Raw genomic sequence first — 17,824 nt, 5'->3', positions numbered from 1 at the left:
ACGAAAACCTGTTAGATGCAAATGGGTTTACAGAACCAAGTTTGGACTAGATGGAAAAGTTGATAAAAATAAAGCTCGTTTTGTTGCTAAGGGTTTTTCACAAGTTGAAGGCATTGACTATACTGAAACCTTCTCCCTTGTTGCCAAAATGAACTCTATCCGCCTTGTTCTTTCCCTTGCTACCTCTTTCAAATGGGAAGTCCATCAGATAGATGTTAAAGCTGCCTTCTTGCATGGGAACTTGCATGAAGAAATCTATATGAACAAGCTTTTGGCTTTATACAAAAAGACACTAGCCTTGTATGTCGGCTTAAGAAATCCCTTTATGGGCTCAAACAATCCCCTCGAGCTGGGTATGCCAAAATTGGATAGCTTTCTTTTAGATACTGGCTTTTCTAGGTGTCATTCTGACAATACTGTTACACCAAGAAAGTGGGTAAGTCCCTTTTCATTCTTGTTCTTTATGTTGATGATCTTATCCTTATTGGTAGTGATCCCAACCTTATAAACCATGTGAAGTCTAGCCTTAAAAAGAAGTTTGAAATGACAGACTTAGGACACTTGCATTATTTTCTTGGTTTTCAAGTCTTGCAATCCAAAGAAGGTATTTCCATTTCTTAGTCCAAGTATGCTTGTGATCTCTACGCAATGTTTTAAAACTCCGACTCCGGTTCGGAAACGGCAGAGGGTTGGCTCCGACTTCGACTCTGACTCTATATTGACTCGACTGGTTTGATTTCAACGACTCGACCATTGTAAAAAATACATTAAATATTTAGTTTTTTATAACAAAAAATAATTTTAAAGATTTTCATGTATGTTTCCAAACACAAAGCTTTAGAATATAGAGAGAAGACAACATATGATCAAAGTAGGCTAATGAATATATCCGTTATATCAAAATGGCACCCAGTGCACTGTCCAATACAAAGTTCATACTTAGCCACCAATGCCAGGATTCTGTTCTGCCTCAGCCCAAGGACAATCACTAGACTACAATGACAATAATACCAATTCTCTGCAACCAATCATAGCTTCCCAAATGATAAGCCAATGAACTGATCAACATATGTCTTCAAATTTGTGCCTTTTCTACAAGACGACCTGTCTCATGCTCTACCTAGATTGCTGGAGGTGATTTGAAGAAATCTGCCCCTAATGAAGTCTCAAAACCCTTGATTTAATTCTAGTCAAGCTCCAGAATAATCAGAGGTAAATATGTATCTGTTAGTCCATTGCTAGAACGTTTACCTTTTTAAAAACATTGTATGGCTCAATGCATTGTTTCGATTTTCTAATTCATGCAACTAGGATAACCATCCTCCGGCCTTGTAATTTTCAAAACTTTCTCACAGTGATAGATTACTTTAGGGCTATAAATATGCAATAAACAACAACCCAACCATTGATGTGTAGGAGGCAGAACAACTTTTGACAAATGTGCTTCAAGATTTTTTCAAAGAGCCGAGCCGGCCGGTTATCGAGCCGACTGAGTTGTTACCGAGCCGGGCGAGTCGATCACTGGCTCGGCCGGCTCGGTAACAACTCGACCAGCTGTTTCGTTTTGGCCACCGAGCTGACCCGACCAGGCATTGGCTCAGTCTGGCTCGGCCAAGTCGGAGTCGGAGTCGGCTCGACCGTTTTTAAAACACTGCTTCTACGCCACTTTCACATGGAAGATTGGAAGCCAACCCCTTCTCCCTTTCAGTTTGGAGTCAAACTTTCAGTCACTTGTACTTTCCCCTGAAGTTGATGCTACCTTATACCGTCAACTTGTTGGAAAACTTTTGTACTTGACCCATACGTGTCCTGACCTTTCCTTTGCTGTTGGCCTTGTTGCTGATTTATGCACAAACCACATGAAAGTCATTGGAAAGCAGCTAAAAGAATACTTTGTTATGTTCGAGGTACAATTCAGTTTGGGATTCATTACAGTGCAAGAGCATCTCCTCTGTTGGTTGGTTTCACTGATTCTGATTGGGCTGGTGACCCTGATGATCGAAAGTCTACTGCAGGTTATGTCTTCACTCTTGGTTCTGGACCTTTTACATGGGCTTGCAAGAAACAAAGTGCCGTTTCTCTTTCTTCAGCAGAAGCAGAGTATCGTGGCGTCGTTGAAGCTAGTAAGGAAGCCCTGTGGCTTTGTCAGATTCTGTCAGAGTTTGGTTTTCAGCAGTAGCATCCGACTACACTTTGGTGTGATAATCAAAGTGCCATTCAACTATGCAAAGACCCAGTCCAACATCAGCGCAACAAACACATTGAACTACACATGCACTTCATCAGAAAGATCATTTATGACCATGTTATTGAAGTGCAATATTGTTCATCGATGATCAAGTTGCAGACATCTTTACAAAGGCTCTCACAGAGGCGAAGTTTTACTAAACTTCGATTTATGGTTGGAGTTCAGAAAGTTGTCATTACGGGGGGATAGACTCTAATGCCTCTTTCCTTCTCCTATTGTGTCATCTTTATACATCCTTCAATCCTATCACAAGTTGTTCTTAAGGGGGATGTTAGGATATCCCGACACATAGGAAATAATTAAGTATAACTTGGTCTAATGTATAGTTAGTTAAAGTGTGTTTCTTTAGTATGTGCTTTTTGTAACTTACAATCCGAAAGGTCACGATATGTTCTAGACATGAAGTGATCTGATGGTTCATTCTCTCTTTGGTATTACCGATTTTTGATCAGTGGCTTAACACCTGATTGGTCCATGATCTCTATTTAAAGAGCATGGAGGGTCATTTGTCTGTGACTGTTTATGAGAGAAACTGTGTAAATTTTCTTTCTTTTTATTAAAAATATTGCCTAAAGTGGCCGCGTTGGCTTAGGCCGTGGATTGTTAGCCTTTTTGAGGGTTTTAACTACGTTAAGAATACTGGTGTACTGATCTGTGATCTGTTTGTGAGCGTTGTCCTTTGGTGTTCAATCTAAGTAAGCAACTTACCCTATAAATTGCTACATTAAGACATCACCGTCGAGCTCCACCCTAGCTTTGGGGTATATTTGAGATAAAAACTCTATTAATTATTTTGTGTTTAGAAACACAAAATAATTAACGAGGTTAAAAAACTCCCTAGGATGAAACTCTTTAGCAACAATTCTTAAGCTTAATTAGGTGTTATACATGGCTTTATAGACATACTAGAATTATTTTTACAATGGCCCACCGGGCTGCAGAATTTGGGGTTACAGCTTTGATAAACTGATGAATGATGACGATGATGAATTCTGGATATCTGACTGCTCGAACATGATGAGATTCATTTGGAAAAATGTGTACTGCTATAGGGTAGTTGACAGAGAGTGGTCAACAGGCTGAATGCTTCTGAAGAAGGCAATGTAAGAAAATCGATGCTTTAGCAATGATTAGAGTTGAAGATGGACTAATGGAGTTAGTTACCTGCCTCGTTGTAAACAGAAAACTTCTGAACCAGCAGGTGCAAGAATTGATACTATTAAACTGGATCTGAGAGCAAGGGTACTAAAATAGTCCATATTGTCAAACCTTAGATTGTTCAATTTGAATATGGTTGATCCTAAATTTAAATATAATATGCCCTTTGTTTTTAAAATCAGTGAGAAGCATTTTTTATACATTTAAAAGGGGGGTAATACAGTAGTGTACAAAATGCTCAAGAGGATAGAGCATAGGCATAATCACAAGACCATCAATCTGTAAGGCTACATGGATGCGAAAATAAGTAAATTCTATAAACTATGTATAGCTGAAGAGTTATTAGAGATTAGATTCAGGTAAATAAAAGTATGTAGGCCATATTACAGGTGCAGTAGATAACCAGTAACTTTAGCATGCCTATCATAGTAGCTTGGCCTAAAGGGGGTGTAGAAAGGACTGCCATACAGCTCTTCAGCTTGATCTTTATCTTGATTGCTTTTTCCTTCGTTGCTTTGCACCACCTAAGCCAAAAGGACTTTTATGGTTTACCTGATTGAGTTCCCTGTTTTACCTGCAGAGCTCCTTGGAGAGGGGACTGGGGTGCTCCTTGGAGAGGGGACTGGGGGTGCTTTCCAGATAAACTAGCATATCTGTCACAGGCTCCCTAAAGTTTAAACTTCTTTTGCTCATCCAGATTGTAGACTACAAATGCTCTGACATGCCACATCATTTTATGTGTGTTTTTTAAGAGGGCTTGCCTGCCCCGGGTATTCATGGGGTCCTATATAGGAAAGCTCAAAGGGGTGCTGTCTTCCAGTTCTTGTTATTTGCTGCAAGCCATGCCTCTTCATCAATACGAACAACCTCTTTGAATGCCTTTTCTGAGTGACCTTGCTTGAAAGATGAATGCATGAGCTTGTTGTGGGCTGCACATGGGGGGAACAGCCTTCTCAAAGACCTCTTCCACATCTTTGTCTATTTCATTTTCTCTGACCAAGGTTAGGCAAACACTACATTTTTGGGGGGTGCCACACAAGCCCGTGACTTTCTTCTCCTTTGGCTGGGGGCTAAGTCACATGTTTAGGGTTTGAGTTCAGGTTCAACAATTACTGTTCAAAGTCTGAATTTTCTGATGAGGTTTTCCATTAGGTTTGTCCATATTCATTTTCTCTATATATAACTCTAAAATGAAATATACATAAAATAGTAAGAGATCAACATTATTAAACATAAAAGATGCTATCATGAACTTGGAAACTGCAAGGATAGATTAGAAGCTTTAGTTGTGACCAATGTTGCGAACATCGCAGTTTTATCATTGAAATTGTGATTTTTTGGCCTAGCTGATGTTTGCCGATTTTTACCGATGTTTTGATGGTGTCTTAATTTTGCTGATGTTCATTGATTTTTACTAATATTTTCTCAACTTGTATGATTTTTTGGTTTTTCGGACCCCTGCCGATTTTATCCCGATGCCGATGTTTGCAACATTGGTTGTGACATAAGGTGATGAACTTGAGCTATGGACTTGGTAAATGGCCATGATGTTCAATGAGGTTCGCTGAATCTCAAAATGATTTTTAGGCTCGTCGAATTTCAAACCTCAAGGTTGAAGTTCGGTGAACATTGTGACATAGGCTGGGGGAGTGGGGGCCTATCCTTTCCTCTCTCTTCTTGCAGATCTGGGTTTTACCAGTTGAGAATGAGAATGCAACCATCCATGGAGGAGGGGAGATAAGTCCACAAAACAAACATCAATGAGTAGAGGATAGACCAGAAATGGAAGCCCAAATTGGACACCTCAGTGACCTTGCATGAATAAGCTAATAAGAGCAAAACAAAATTGGATACCACAATAACCATGGATGGATAAGTTAACAAGAGCAAAACAAAAGCAGAGGAGAAAAGAGCAGATTAGATGATAATCAGCCACAGAAAGGCTTCAGTCTGAGGTGGCAGAGTGATGATTGACAGAGCTGCAGAGAGGACAGACCTTTGATTGACAGAGCTGCAGAGGGGGCAGTCATTTGCCTACCAAATTTGATGAATCATCACATAGACATAAGACCTATATTTAACTGTCCATGATGGGCCATGATCATGAGGCTTATTGAGTGATTTTTTTGTTAGTTTTTGTAGCATCGGATGTGTTCTAGCCATGAAATTTGGTGGAGAGGCTAGAATACATGAAATCTTCAAAACCCATAAATCGTTTATGAAAATTCCACCTAAAGATGACTTAATTAGATTATTAACCTATTTTTAAATGTTTCCTAAGTTTGAAGTTAGGAAAAATGGTTAATTAATTAGAATTAATTAAGTCAAGGTGTGAATTATCTAGAAACTCACACAGATCAATCCAGAAATGATCTGAGCCATCGTTAAGATTTAATCTTGCCCGTTGGAGTCCCAACAAGAAGATATAAGAAGGGATCGATGTGGTGATGGAGAACACACTTGAGCAGTTTGATTTCTAGAGAGCAACCACGGTTAAAAGAGAAGCTAGAGATCAAAGTAGAGACAGTGAGGGGCAGAGACAGTGATCCAAAAGAAGTTTTCCAGATCTAGAAATGCAGCAACAAGAAGGCCGAGTTATTCCCAGTGAGGCAGCGCAAAGGAATACACAGTCGCTTCAGAAGAACAACTTGATTTAGCTGGAGAAGAAATCGTTTTTAGTTCCAGAGGTCGGGCAGAGGTTCCAGAGTGTCGGAGAAGCGATTTCCCATCAGAGACAGGCAGAACGACTTCATCACAGGCAGTTCAGAGGCTAGACGTCATAAGGCTTACGGAAGCACTGCACGGAGGCCGCTGCATAGGGTCCAGGAGGACGAGGTTTCTGAAGGACAATGGTGTTGGGGTTGCTTGTGGAAGAAGGGTAATTCCCTTAAATATTTTTGGCTAGATTTTCTTGTTGTTTGGATTGCCAGTTGGGCATCCATAGATTGTACTCAAATTTTAACTACTGCATAATAATTAAACCCTCACTACTGTACTGATTTTCCCAAGTTGGGGTTTTTTTGGGGACAATTGTCCAAAAATAACAGTGTCATATTTTTATGTGTGTTAGTATTTTCTCAGTTTCCAACGCTATTTTCTTCCGCAATATTTATTTGTGAAATTCACAGTGTGAATTATTTGATATTTGTCGTAGCAGACAACAAATAAATTGTTAAATAAATTAACAATTAGAAAAACAATTTCCAGTTGCTGTATCAAAGCGTGAGTGATCAACCGAGAAGCTCAAAAGTGGAGGAAAGAATTTCGCTGCTCAGAGGGAGAAACAGGTTGAAATTCTTAAAGGCAGCGTAGTGCTTAGTCAGGCAGGTCGAATTGCCGGGGCAGGAATTCGATTTTCAGTTGCAGGGTTGTAGAAAAGTCGAGTTGCTTGGGTTAGTGATTCCAGCAGTTAGAGGGAGCAACTACAACTCAGATTTTCACTGAGTAGATTCCTTGGTTGAATGCAGAGGGTTTTGCAGCAGCAGAACTAACGTTGGGTGGAAGAGAAAAACACACACAACAGAGGGAAAACTACTCTCAGTGAACTTCGAGTTTCATATGTTCGATTTTTCCAAGTAGATTTGCAATAGCAGCTAGCAAATCTGCACATTCCAGAAGGGAGTGCGAGTAGCAGAGCAACAACTAAGTAGAGGGAAAGAGGGAGTTTTCGACTTGATCAGAAATGGCCACAATAGGGCTTTGGAGATTAGGATAGGTTGGATGGAGCTTCCAACTATGTCATCTGGAAGGCTAGAATGTCCTTCCTTCTATATGAATATGGTCTGAAAGCCTACATAGATAATGTGGTGGTAGTTCCCCAAGATGTATATCAGCTCAAGGAATACAGGAAGGAGATGGAAAGGGCGAATTAGTTGGTCTTGGATGGTGGCCAAGATCATATAGTCTCACATTTGGCAAATAAAGGTACAACTAGAGAGATGTGGGTAGCTCTCTCCACACTATATCAAGGTACTTCCGAGCAACGAAAGATATTCTTGGAAGAAAAACTAAGATGCATAAGGATGCAGAAGAGAGAAGGCATAGATCCCTTCCTCACCAAGATTCAGGAGGTCCGAGATCAGCTTGCAACTGTTGGAGCAACACCTCAACCCTCAGAGCTAGTGCGATTGGCACTAAACAGTGTCTCGGAGGATTGTCAAGTGTTTGTCTAAAGTATATTGGGCAGAGACACTTTGCAAAGATGGGACAGGATGTGGACTGATTTGTAGCAGGAGGAGTTGAGGCGAGCTTCGTTAAAGAGCTCCATCAACGACAACAACAATAGCGGATCGAAGAGTGTGAAGGAGGAGAATGTGGCCCTTGCATGTAAGGGTCCCAGTCAGGGGCAGGGGGAGCAAAAGAAGAAAAAGGAGGACTTATCTAAGGCCAAGTGTTCAGGTGTGGTGAGTTTGGTGACTACAATACCCAATGTCCTCTCAGGAAGAAGGACAAACACGAGAAGCAGGACAAGGTGGCGACACATGCTGAGATAGATAGGCTATCCTCCAGGTTGGAGGAAGATTTGCGATGTTCGTAAATATACCTCCAGGAGTGAGGTGGGGTGATATGGTGCTGTAGCCCCAGAGAGCTACAAATATTAGGCAGGGTCCTTGAGGAGTTCACCTCATGGATCATTAACTAGCTATGGGGGGGCCCATAGTATTTAGTAGCAGGATGGATTAGTGGCAGTTGATGCAGTTAGTACTAGAGTGACAATTGCAGACTAGTAGCAATCAGATGTTGAGGAGCGCAGTGCAGTGTTGACAGCAGAGCAGGTGGCTTAGTGCAAAGTTAGCATCACAACGCAGATTCTTCAGTGACAATGCAAAGGCTAGTAGCAGTCAGGACTTAGGAGACAAATGCATCATATTGAACATAGATGATTCAATATTTTGGATGCTTGTCAGTTGCAGTTGTTGCAGTTGCAGCAACAACAAATGAGAGGGAGTTGAAGTGCAGATGCAGTGTTGGCAACAATATGGTAGTGTCAGCAGCAACACAGATGCAGCATCAGAGTTGCGTAGTAGTTGGTGGGCAACAACGACATCAACAGTGTGACAAGAGGTGATACAGAGACAGTGTGTTGTGGCAGGATGTGCAGCACTAGAGAGAACACATTCTTCGCTAAGAGGGAGTGTTAGTTTCTGTAGCATTAGATGTGTTCTAGCCGCGAAATTTGGTGGAGAGGCTAGAATACATGAGATCTCCAAAACCCAGAAATATTTTCTAGGAATTCCACCTAATAATGGCTTCATTAGATTATTAACCTATTTTTTAATGTTTTCTAAGTCTAAACTTAAGAAAAATGGTTAATTAATCATAATTAATTAAGTCAAGGTGCGAATTATCTAGAAACTCACACGGAGCGATCCATAAATAATTTGAGCCATCAATTAAGATTTAATCTTGGCCTTTGGAGTCCTAACAAGAAGATATAAGAAGGGATCTATGTGGTGATGGAGAACACACTTCAACAGTTCGATTTCCTTGGCAGATTGATTTCTATAGAGCAATAAAAGTTGTCGGAGAGCCAGAGATCGAAGCAGAGACAGTGATCCAGAGGAAGTTTTCCAGATTTAGTGAGGCAACAACAAGGAGGCCGAGTTATTCCCAGTGAGGCAGCGTAGAGGACTACATAGTTGCTTCAGAATAGCAACTTGATTTAGCTGGAGGAAAAATCTTTTTCAGTTCCAAAGGCCAAGCAGATGATCTAGAGTGTCGGAGAAGCGATTTCCTTAGCAGAGACAGGCATAACGAATTCATCAGAGGCAGTTTAGAGGCTAGACATCATAGGGCTTGTGCAAGCACTTTGTAAAGGTTGACGCCTATGTTACAGGAAACGACCCCTCAGGGTGGCGTACTCGTACCTGAAACTCCTTGAAATGCTGAAATGCCACCGAAACGTGACTGAAACGCGAAAGGAAACGCCTTGGAACGCGGAAGGAAACGCCTTGGTGGCATTTTTTGATTTGGAAACACCATTGGAATGCCGCCGAAACATTTCGGGGGCGTTTTGGCCCAAATCTGCCCGTTTTCCACCCAATTTTGCCTTGTTTTTGTGACTTTTTTGCTTTTGCAGGCTCACTCAAGCACCCAAGAAGGTTGTGGGGCCCTTCTATGGCCAAAATAAATTTAATATAACACTCAATTTTATCGCTAATCGCTCCACAAACTAATTTATCTCTAATCAATCCACACTCTACTTCTGATAAAAACAACTTGTTCTATTTTTGTTAATGAAGATGAAGATTGGGATTATAAGATATGTAATTGCATTTGTCATTAGCACATGTTATATTTCATTTCCAGCATACATAGCCATGTATAAAGGTTGATTTTGGATGTAAAGCCTCGTGTATAAAGGCTGATTTTTGAACCTTGGATGTACAACCTCATTTATAAAGGATATTTTGGATTTTGAATCATGTAATCATCTATGCGAATTAACATAGACTGAGTTTTCCTTCTAAAATGTCATTTATGTGTATCATTTTTTTTTCTTGCAAGATGCATAATTAACTTATTTGTAAAAAAATTACGTATATATACAAAAATGGAAACGTCGGATAAAATGTCATATATATATATATATGTATGACATTTTATCCGACATTTCCATTTTCGGGGGGTCACGTTTCCAGCCATACCTGTTTCGGAAACTTACAGATGTTTCGTGCAACTTAGGCTGACGCAGAGGGTCCAGGAGAATGAGTTTTCTGAAGGAAAGTTGTGCTGGGGTTGCTTGTGGAAGAAGGGTAATTCTCTTAAATAATTTTGGCCAGATTTTCTTGCTGTTGGATTGTCTGTTGGGCATCCATAGTTTGTACTTAGATTTCACTGCTGCATAATAATTAAAACCCTCACTGCTGCACCGGTTTTTCCAAGTTGGGTTTTTCTGGGGACTATTATCCAAAAATAATGGTGTCATATTTTTATGTGTGTGCGCTAGTATTTTTCCAGTTTCCAGCGCTATTTTCTTCCCCAGTATTTATTTTTGAAAATCAGAGTGAATTATTTGATATTGCCGTAGCAGACAACAAATAAATTAACAATCAGAAAAATATTTTCTAGTTGCTGTGATAGATGAAATTTTCACATTTTTGGGCACATACATTATGGAGGAATAATGATGGATAGAGCTAGAGCTGGGGGATGATAAAACCATGAGTAAGCTGCACTCCAAGGTCTGGATCTCATTCTGCTTCTTGATCTAGGTGGAGTACCCTGAATTTTGAAAGTACTTCCCACCTTTGCCAAAGTACCTTCTGCAGCACCCAAACTGTGTCCCTGGCACCTGTACTGGAGCTGATATACCCTTTTGATTAAAAATGCTTTTTTTCCTCATTTAGGTAGCCACAATGATTTATTATGGTTATTTTTATTTTTATCGGTTTTTTTTTTTTATATATTGCACTTAAAGCATGAGTTATTGCCAATGGGGTTGTGGTACAGTGGCGAGCTCAGTGATGTGTTAGGCCACCCACCAAAGTTCAATTTCCCTGGAGGCACAAATAAGTAGTTGGTGCCATTTGTAAGTCCTGAGGTATTTTGATGGAAGAATACCCCTGTTGTGGCAATGTAGCCAAAGGAAAGTGCTTGTGATTAGTTGGGCTGTTTTGGCTGTGAAACAGGCTGCTTGTGGTGCCTGACATATTCAGGGCAATTGTATCGCTTCTGGTGTTTAATGGAATCACTTTAAAAAAAGGCACTTATTAACTATGATGCTAATTGTGTTTAATACTGTGTAATGAGCTAGCATCTATAACTTATTGAACTGAAATATGATAGCCAAAATGCTTTATGTTGCATCAACTTTGAAGTGCAATTTCTTGTTCCCTACCTATGTAAGAGTAAAGAAAATAGCAAGCTATTTAAATTTTCATAGTTGTTGCTGTGTTGTATTTTGCCAATAAGTAACTGTGCTGGCTTTTACTCTGGCATATTTATCTCTATCATGGCTAGTAGAGAGATGTGCAGAGTTAAACGATTGTCTGAAGTATTGTTCTGTCCTGTTATCTTTTTAAAGAACATTTTTTAATGGTTACAGGTAAATCGTGTTATCCTTCAAGAAGAAGATCGTATAAAATCTGAAACCGAAAATGCAAAGATACCTGTGGATCATACAACGCTACAGCTTCACAATTTGATGTATGAGAAAAATCACTATTTGAAAGCTATTAAGGCTTGTAAAGATTTTAAGTCAAAATATCCAGATATAGAGCTTGTACCAGAAGAAGAATTTTTCAGGGATGCACCAGAGGAGCTCAAGGGAGATCCTTTATTGAAGGAAGACCCACACAAGAGAATGTTACACAGACTCAACTTTGAGCTTTTCCAGGTAAGATCTTTTGTCTCCATCTCTCTCCCTCTCCATAGTTGGTTGCTGCTGGACTGTATTGCAAATACACATGCACCCTTTATGACAGTGCCAGGTTGAGCCTTCATATTTCCAGGTTTAAAAATTTTGGCCTTCATATGCAGCATTGTGCTAATTTGCTGTTCCTGTTAAGCTACTGACAATTTTTTTTTTTTTTTTCTTTCAAACTAGCAACTAGGTATCATTTTGAAATATCTAGAATCAACTTCCAAGTATCTCTTTTATAATTAATAATATCTTCAAAGTATTTTGGGCATGGGTTTCACAATAGAAGTTAATGTATATTTATTGTAAATAATTGGCACAAACGTTGAACAGTGTTATCAGAACCAAACTGGTAGTCAAACAAGAAAACCTTCTGATCTGGGAACCAGTAAAAGAAGGGGACTAAAAAAACGGTTGACAAAAATCACAAAATATTCAAAATTAAAAAAAAAACATACATATTCATGTGCATCCATATGAATCCAAACCATTTATACACAAATATGCAAAAGTACTCCTTTATATAGCAAGAAAACCTTCTGATCTGGGAACCAGTAAAAAAAGGGGACTAAAAAAACGGTTGACAAAAAACACAAAATATTCAAAATTTAAAAAAAAAAAACGTACATATTCATGTGCATCCATATGAATCCAAACCATTTATACACAAATATGCAAAAGTACTCCTTTATATAGCAAATAAGAGTGCATATAACCAAAATAGGACTTAGTGTAATACATTTCTGAACCAAAAATACATCAACAAAGAGGCTCTAGATGGCCTATAGTGTCAAAAAATATCATGCTACAACAAATACCTACATATCATCAAAATCATTGCCTATATTGGAATCTTCATCATCAATATCACCCTTTAAGCATTAAAATAAGATAGAAAAAGCTTCACATGTCAAATCGAGATTTTGTTTGAGTGATGGGTACATTTTTACTAAGGTCATGATAGAGAAGTTCAATAGTCAATGCCGCTAACACCAAGGTATATAGACTCTAGAGAGCTTGGTGCTCTTGATTAAGTGCTAGTTCTATATTCTTGTACACAACAGAATCCAATGGAAACGTTGCAATCCTCCCAATCTTGAAATTCTGTAAACTGTTAAGTCTATTGGATTTTGAATGAGATTTAAAATTCTACTTTCTCCATATGAAATCCAATGAAGTCAAAATCACTCTCAAGCATTCTGAGTCAATTCATGGTAATGTTAAAATTTTAAGTAAGAGGATGAAAATGAAAGAGGAGAATTTAACATTACCATTACATCAAGAATTAAACATTACTATTTAAGAATTTAACATTACCATTATTTAAAGAATTAAACATTACTATCTAAGAATTTAACATTACCATTACCTCAAGAATTAAACATTACTATTTAAGAATTTAACATTACCGTTGATTGTATAGCAATAGTAGGTCCATAGGCTTAAATATTAGGCTGCCCCACAAATTCTTGTTATTGTTGTTGTTGGTTTTTTATTTGTAAGTTGTGTTTGGAACATCATTGGTCACATTGTACATGACCAATCAGTTCGATTACAGAACCAGCCAGTTTGATACCGAATTAGTGATTTTGAATTCCAAACCTCGAACTAGACTAGTTTGACCCCCAAACCTATTGGACCAGCTGGTTTCATCATTTCCGGTTTGGTTTTGATAACACTGGTGTTGAGAATTTAGAATATTTTCAGAAACAAGTACTTACTGCTAACTAATTTGCATATTACAATAACCTTAATGTTAGGGAAATTTTGCAAATTGTATTGTGACTGTCTCCTTCTTAACAATTATATTTTGGATTCTGCTGTATTTTTCTTGTTGGCAGTGTCTTTGGGAATTGGAAAAAATGGTAATTCAATTCCTTTACAAGTTACTTAAGCTATATGTCTTTAAACAGCCATCACTTCTGCTTTTTCTCTATAATTTGACATTGATGGTAAGTAAGAAGGAGCAAGTGTATAATAATCCCATATCGACAACCTTTATGATACATTGTAGGTTTATGAAGTACTACATACATCAAAAGCTTTGTCAATCCAAAAACTTGAATTGGGGTGCAAGTCTTTGTGTTGATGCTAAGTCACTTAGTTTATGATCGTGTCTAGATTCATTGACAATTAAGTATGTAAAAGTTTTTCCAAGACAAAAAGAGTTGATAAAGTTGCTATTAAGTTTCAGAAATCTATCTATCTATCTATATATATATATATGGATTTTCTAAATTAAAATTTGAAGGGAAAACCAAGGGATATTTTCTCACATTCGTGAATGACATTTATAGTAAACTTTTTAGCATAGACTAGTGTGCGTGACCCAAAGGGATATGGACTAAGCACCTTTTGGCATCGAACTAGCCAAACTACCTGACAACATTGGCAAAGCGAATGAGCTAACCCTTAGGCTTGAGAATTATCTATGTCTATCTATCTATCTATAACAATATTGTTGACATCGACATCGAGATATAATTGGTAAGAATCTAAAAAACAAAAAATATAATAAATGTATCTCATCAGCATGAGTCATCTACAATGAAATTAAATCATAAACTAGTGAATTAGTGATTCCATTGCTCTTTTTATGGGCAATTGTAATAGATTTTCCTCTAGAGGAAGTAGGCCCTGGGGCTGGTGTTGGACTTTGATGTCCTTTAGAAGAAGAAAGAGGTGGTGACATCTTTTGTTGGTGACTGTGTTGGGTGGACTTGCCTCCTACTGCTGTTGCCGTTGCTTCTCCAGCTTCTTCTCCTTGTGCTTCTCTACCTCTCTCTATGTTGGCAACATAACTTGTCCACCAAACATCTACAAAAAATAAGAGAAACATACGAAAAAACATTGAAATTTGAACGTTGAAGCAAAGTATGAAGAAACAATGAAATTTGAGTACTTGTCATTGGTTTTCCTATCTTGGATAGCCATATCAAAGCTAAATGTGCCATTTGCTATTCCTATATATCTCCGTTTCTGTAGAAATCTCCGCACATTCTTGTGGAGATGGCACCGCCCTCTTAGCACAAGTGAGGCATCCATTCATCACCTCGGCATCAACTTTAAAACCATAGGAGTAGGAAAAATAGGGTTGAGGTAGATCCCTGTACCCTGAATGGGGCATTGGGGTGCATTGTTCGATTGCTCATCAATCACTTTTAATATCAATTGTCATTTTTCAAACCCTTCATCCTCCTTATCCTAATAGGTATGGATGGTTTCTTTGGCACTATCCATGGCTTCATACAAGTAGCCCATTGCAAGGTTGTCTTTATCCACTGTTAAAAGTGGGCAGCTCTGGGACGAATTTCCCTAAGGGAAACCCTGAATCTATCCTTTGTGTCCCATGAAGAACTATAAATTGGTCAAAAGAAAGTATTATGATTAAAGGCACATATATTTAAATAATTATTTGAATTTAAGTTTTCCGCCCAAGATTCATGTCGGCTTCACAAAAAGGTCATGCCTCTCCATGAACAACATCAACTATAAATTTATATGGATCGAAGTTCATAGGAGCACTGCATATCTTGAAGGAATCTGTATGTTTATGGAAGGGTCTTGCTATGTTATAGGTTTGATCTTATCATGGCTTGTACAATAGTCACCGTGGTTCCAACAACATCGCATCACACAATTTGTGGCATCACTTTCATTATGGCAGTATGGGTCATCGCTTTGTTATATGTATTGGCATCTTTACGGTTACACATTGGCATCTATGCAACATTTCATATCGGCATCTATGCAACGTTTCATATCGACATCCACACGATTATATTCTAAAACGTTTTATTGGCATCCCTGCAATTATGGTTCGTGGCACATTTTCTCTGATGGTTTGCTGAGTATTAATACCCTCTGCGATGGTTGGTCTCATCTCTATGATCTCGCAGTCACGTTTTGCCTCAGACCTATGTGATGCATTGATCCTCTGCAATGTGTATGCCATCAACCCACCATCTTCGCTTGGCATCAATTACAGTCTTTACTTGGCTTTGATTTCAGTCTTGGCATAAGTATCGGATTACAGTTTTCACATGGCTCGTATTACAGTCCTATATGGCATCGCATTACAGTCTTGGCATCCTTGTTGTATGGTTTGATTCGTTAGTTCATATTTCAGTTACTCATGTATGATTTGGATCTGATATGGCACGCACTTGATGCTCTGTTCTATAGCATGCTCATGACATCGCTCTTCATGTATGACTTCATGTATGTTATGTATGGCTTGATTATCGTAATCTCTCACAGAAGTATGGCTTGGCATTTTTATATATGGCTTCATTGGTGTCGTAGTCTCTCACAGAAGTATGGCTTGGCATCATTATATATGGCTTCATTGGTATCACATTCTCTCACAAAAGTATGTCTTGGCATCATTATATATGGCTTCATTGGTATCACATTCTCTCACAAAAGTATGGCTTGGCATCATTTCATATTGTAGCAGTGGCATCTATATCCTGTGGCTTCATTATACATGGCAATAGTTTCATCTATTTGTATGGCATCACATACATCATTGTATCATCTTTGTATACAAGTATTGCAGTTGTGGCTTCTATATTTATGCAGAGACTTAGTCCCTTGTAACCCTGAAGAGAAACCCTTTTACTTGATTTATATCCTGTGGCTTCATTATACATGGCAATAGTTTCATTTATTTGTATGGCATCACATACATCATTATATCATCTTTGTATACACGTATTGCAGTTGTGGCTTCTATATTTATGCAGAGACTTAGTCCATTGTAACCTTGAAGAGAAACCCTTTTACTTGATTCAGATATATTCAGAGATGAGACGAGTGTTGCAATGACTATCACACCAATATATATATATATATATATATATATATATCTGTGTGTGTGTGTGTGCACTTTGGCAGTATGGTCAGTCTTGGCATTATGATTGGTTCTGTAGGAGTAGGGTTGGATGATTCATCACATTTGTATGTTTGGCATCATTGATTTATGTATAGGAGAGCAGTGGTAGTATCTATGTGACAATATAGTAAGCCATTAATGACAATATTGAGTAGAAGCATTAACAATGAATCTTGTTCACAAACAAAGTTGTGAACAAGATTTATAGGTCTTAGACAGTTTGATGTATTGATGGAAATTTGTACTTTGTACACATCAACCAACTGGAGAACCTTTACCAAAGGTTCGGTGCTTGCACACACCTTCTCCACTCTTGCGCAAAAGCTTTCTTGTATGAAACTAGCCTGCATATTGCCTCTCGCTCCTGCTTGTGGCTAAACCATAAAGCATGTCACAATTTTGAAAGAAACATTCTTTGCGACTGAAAGATAAAGCATGTTACTCCTTTGAAAGTAACATTGTCTTCACATCGGACCAATCTCAAACATTCTGAAACAATTAATGTTAATGTTAAAAGTTTAAGTAAAAATTGACATTCCCTTTTATCTTTACCTTTTCTATCCTTTAAGGTAAGCTAAAGGAGATAGAAAAGGTAAGATAAAGGAGAATGTCAACTTTTACTTTAATAATTTAATATTACCACTAATTATGAAAGTGACAAAACTCCTTGAAGCTCAACCTCCTTTCTATGTTTTCTCTTCAAGGGCTGTTTACATGAATAGGAGGATATTTTCCTATGGATCCCACACCCCTAATGGGCTCTTAGGTGGGCTTGGAAATTTCCGAAAGAGTGTTTGAAACATCACTGAGAATGGTTTGGAAATGCCGTACAATACAGTCGATGGTCTTTCCAAGGTGTTTTATACATGTTTTAGTGTTTCCTAGTGTTTTGGGTATTGTGACATAACCAAAATAGGCATTTATTGCAACTTTAGTGATGGCATCCCTAATAAACCAATTGGTGTAACTAGTGGGCCTTACCTTGGGGGATTTGGATCAGGCAGTTTTTGGCCTAAGTTGCAATGAAACGGATACAAGAACTGGGTGTGAAACGGATATGGAAAATTTTCAAAAAATCTGGATACAATACAAGAAGGAAACGATATATATATATATATATATATATATATTTTATATTATTCATTTTTTAGAATCTAGA

General features: G+C 38.3%; 1 protein-coding gene across 1 annotated transcript in view; it reads left to right on the top strand.

Moving 5' to 3' along the window:
* Positions 1-11,923, top strand: part of LOC149238678 (THO complex subunit 5B-like) — a 53,348-nt gene extending 41,425 nt beyond the window's left edge. The window contains exons 2-3 of the mRNA XM_089369640.1: positions 11,454-11,744; positions 11,888-11,923. Coding sequence (XP_089225766.1) covers positions 11,454-11,744; positions 11,888-11,923 — 327 coding nt within the window. The remainder of the gene's footprint in view (positions 1-11,453; positions 11,745-11,887) is intronic.
* Positions 11,924-17,824: the final 5,901 nt, after the last annotated feature.

Source organism: Pinus tabuliformis, chromosome 8, assembly GCF_031772625.1.
Source record: "Pinus tabuliformis cultivar Carrire ecotype Pingquan chromosome 8, CPIR1, whole genome shotgun sequence".
Lineage (NCBI taxonomy): Eukaryota > Viridiplantae > Streptophyta > Pinopsida > Pinales > Pinaceae > Pinus > Pinus tabuliformis.
The sequence above is the reverse complement of the archived record's forward strand: the minus strand, read 5'-3'. Positions and strand labels throughout refer to the sequence as shown.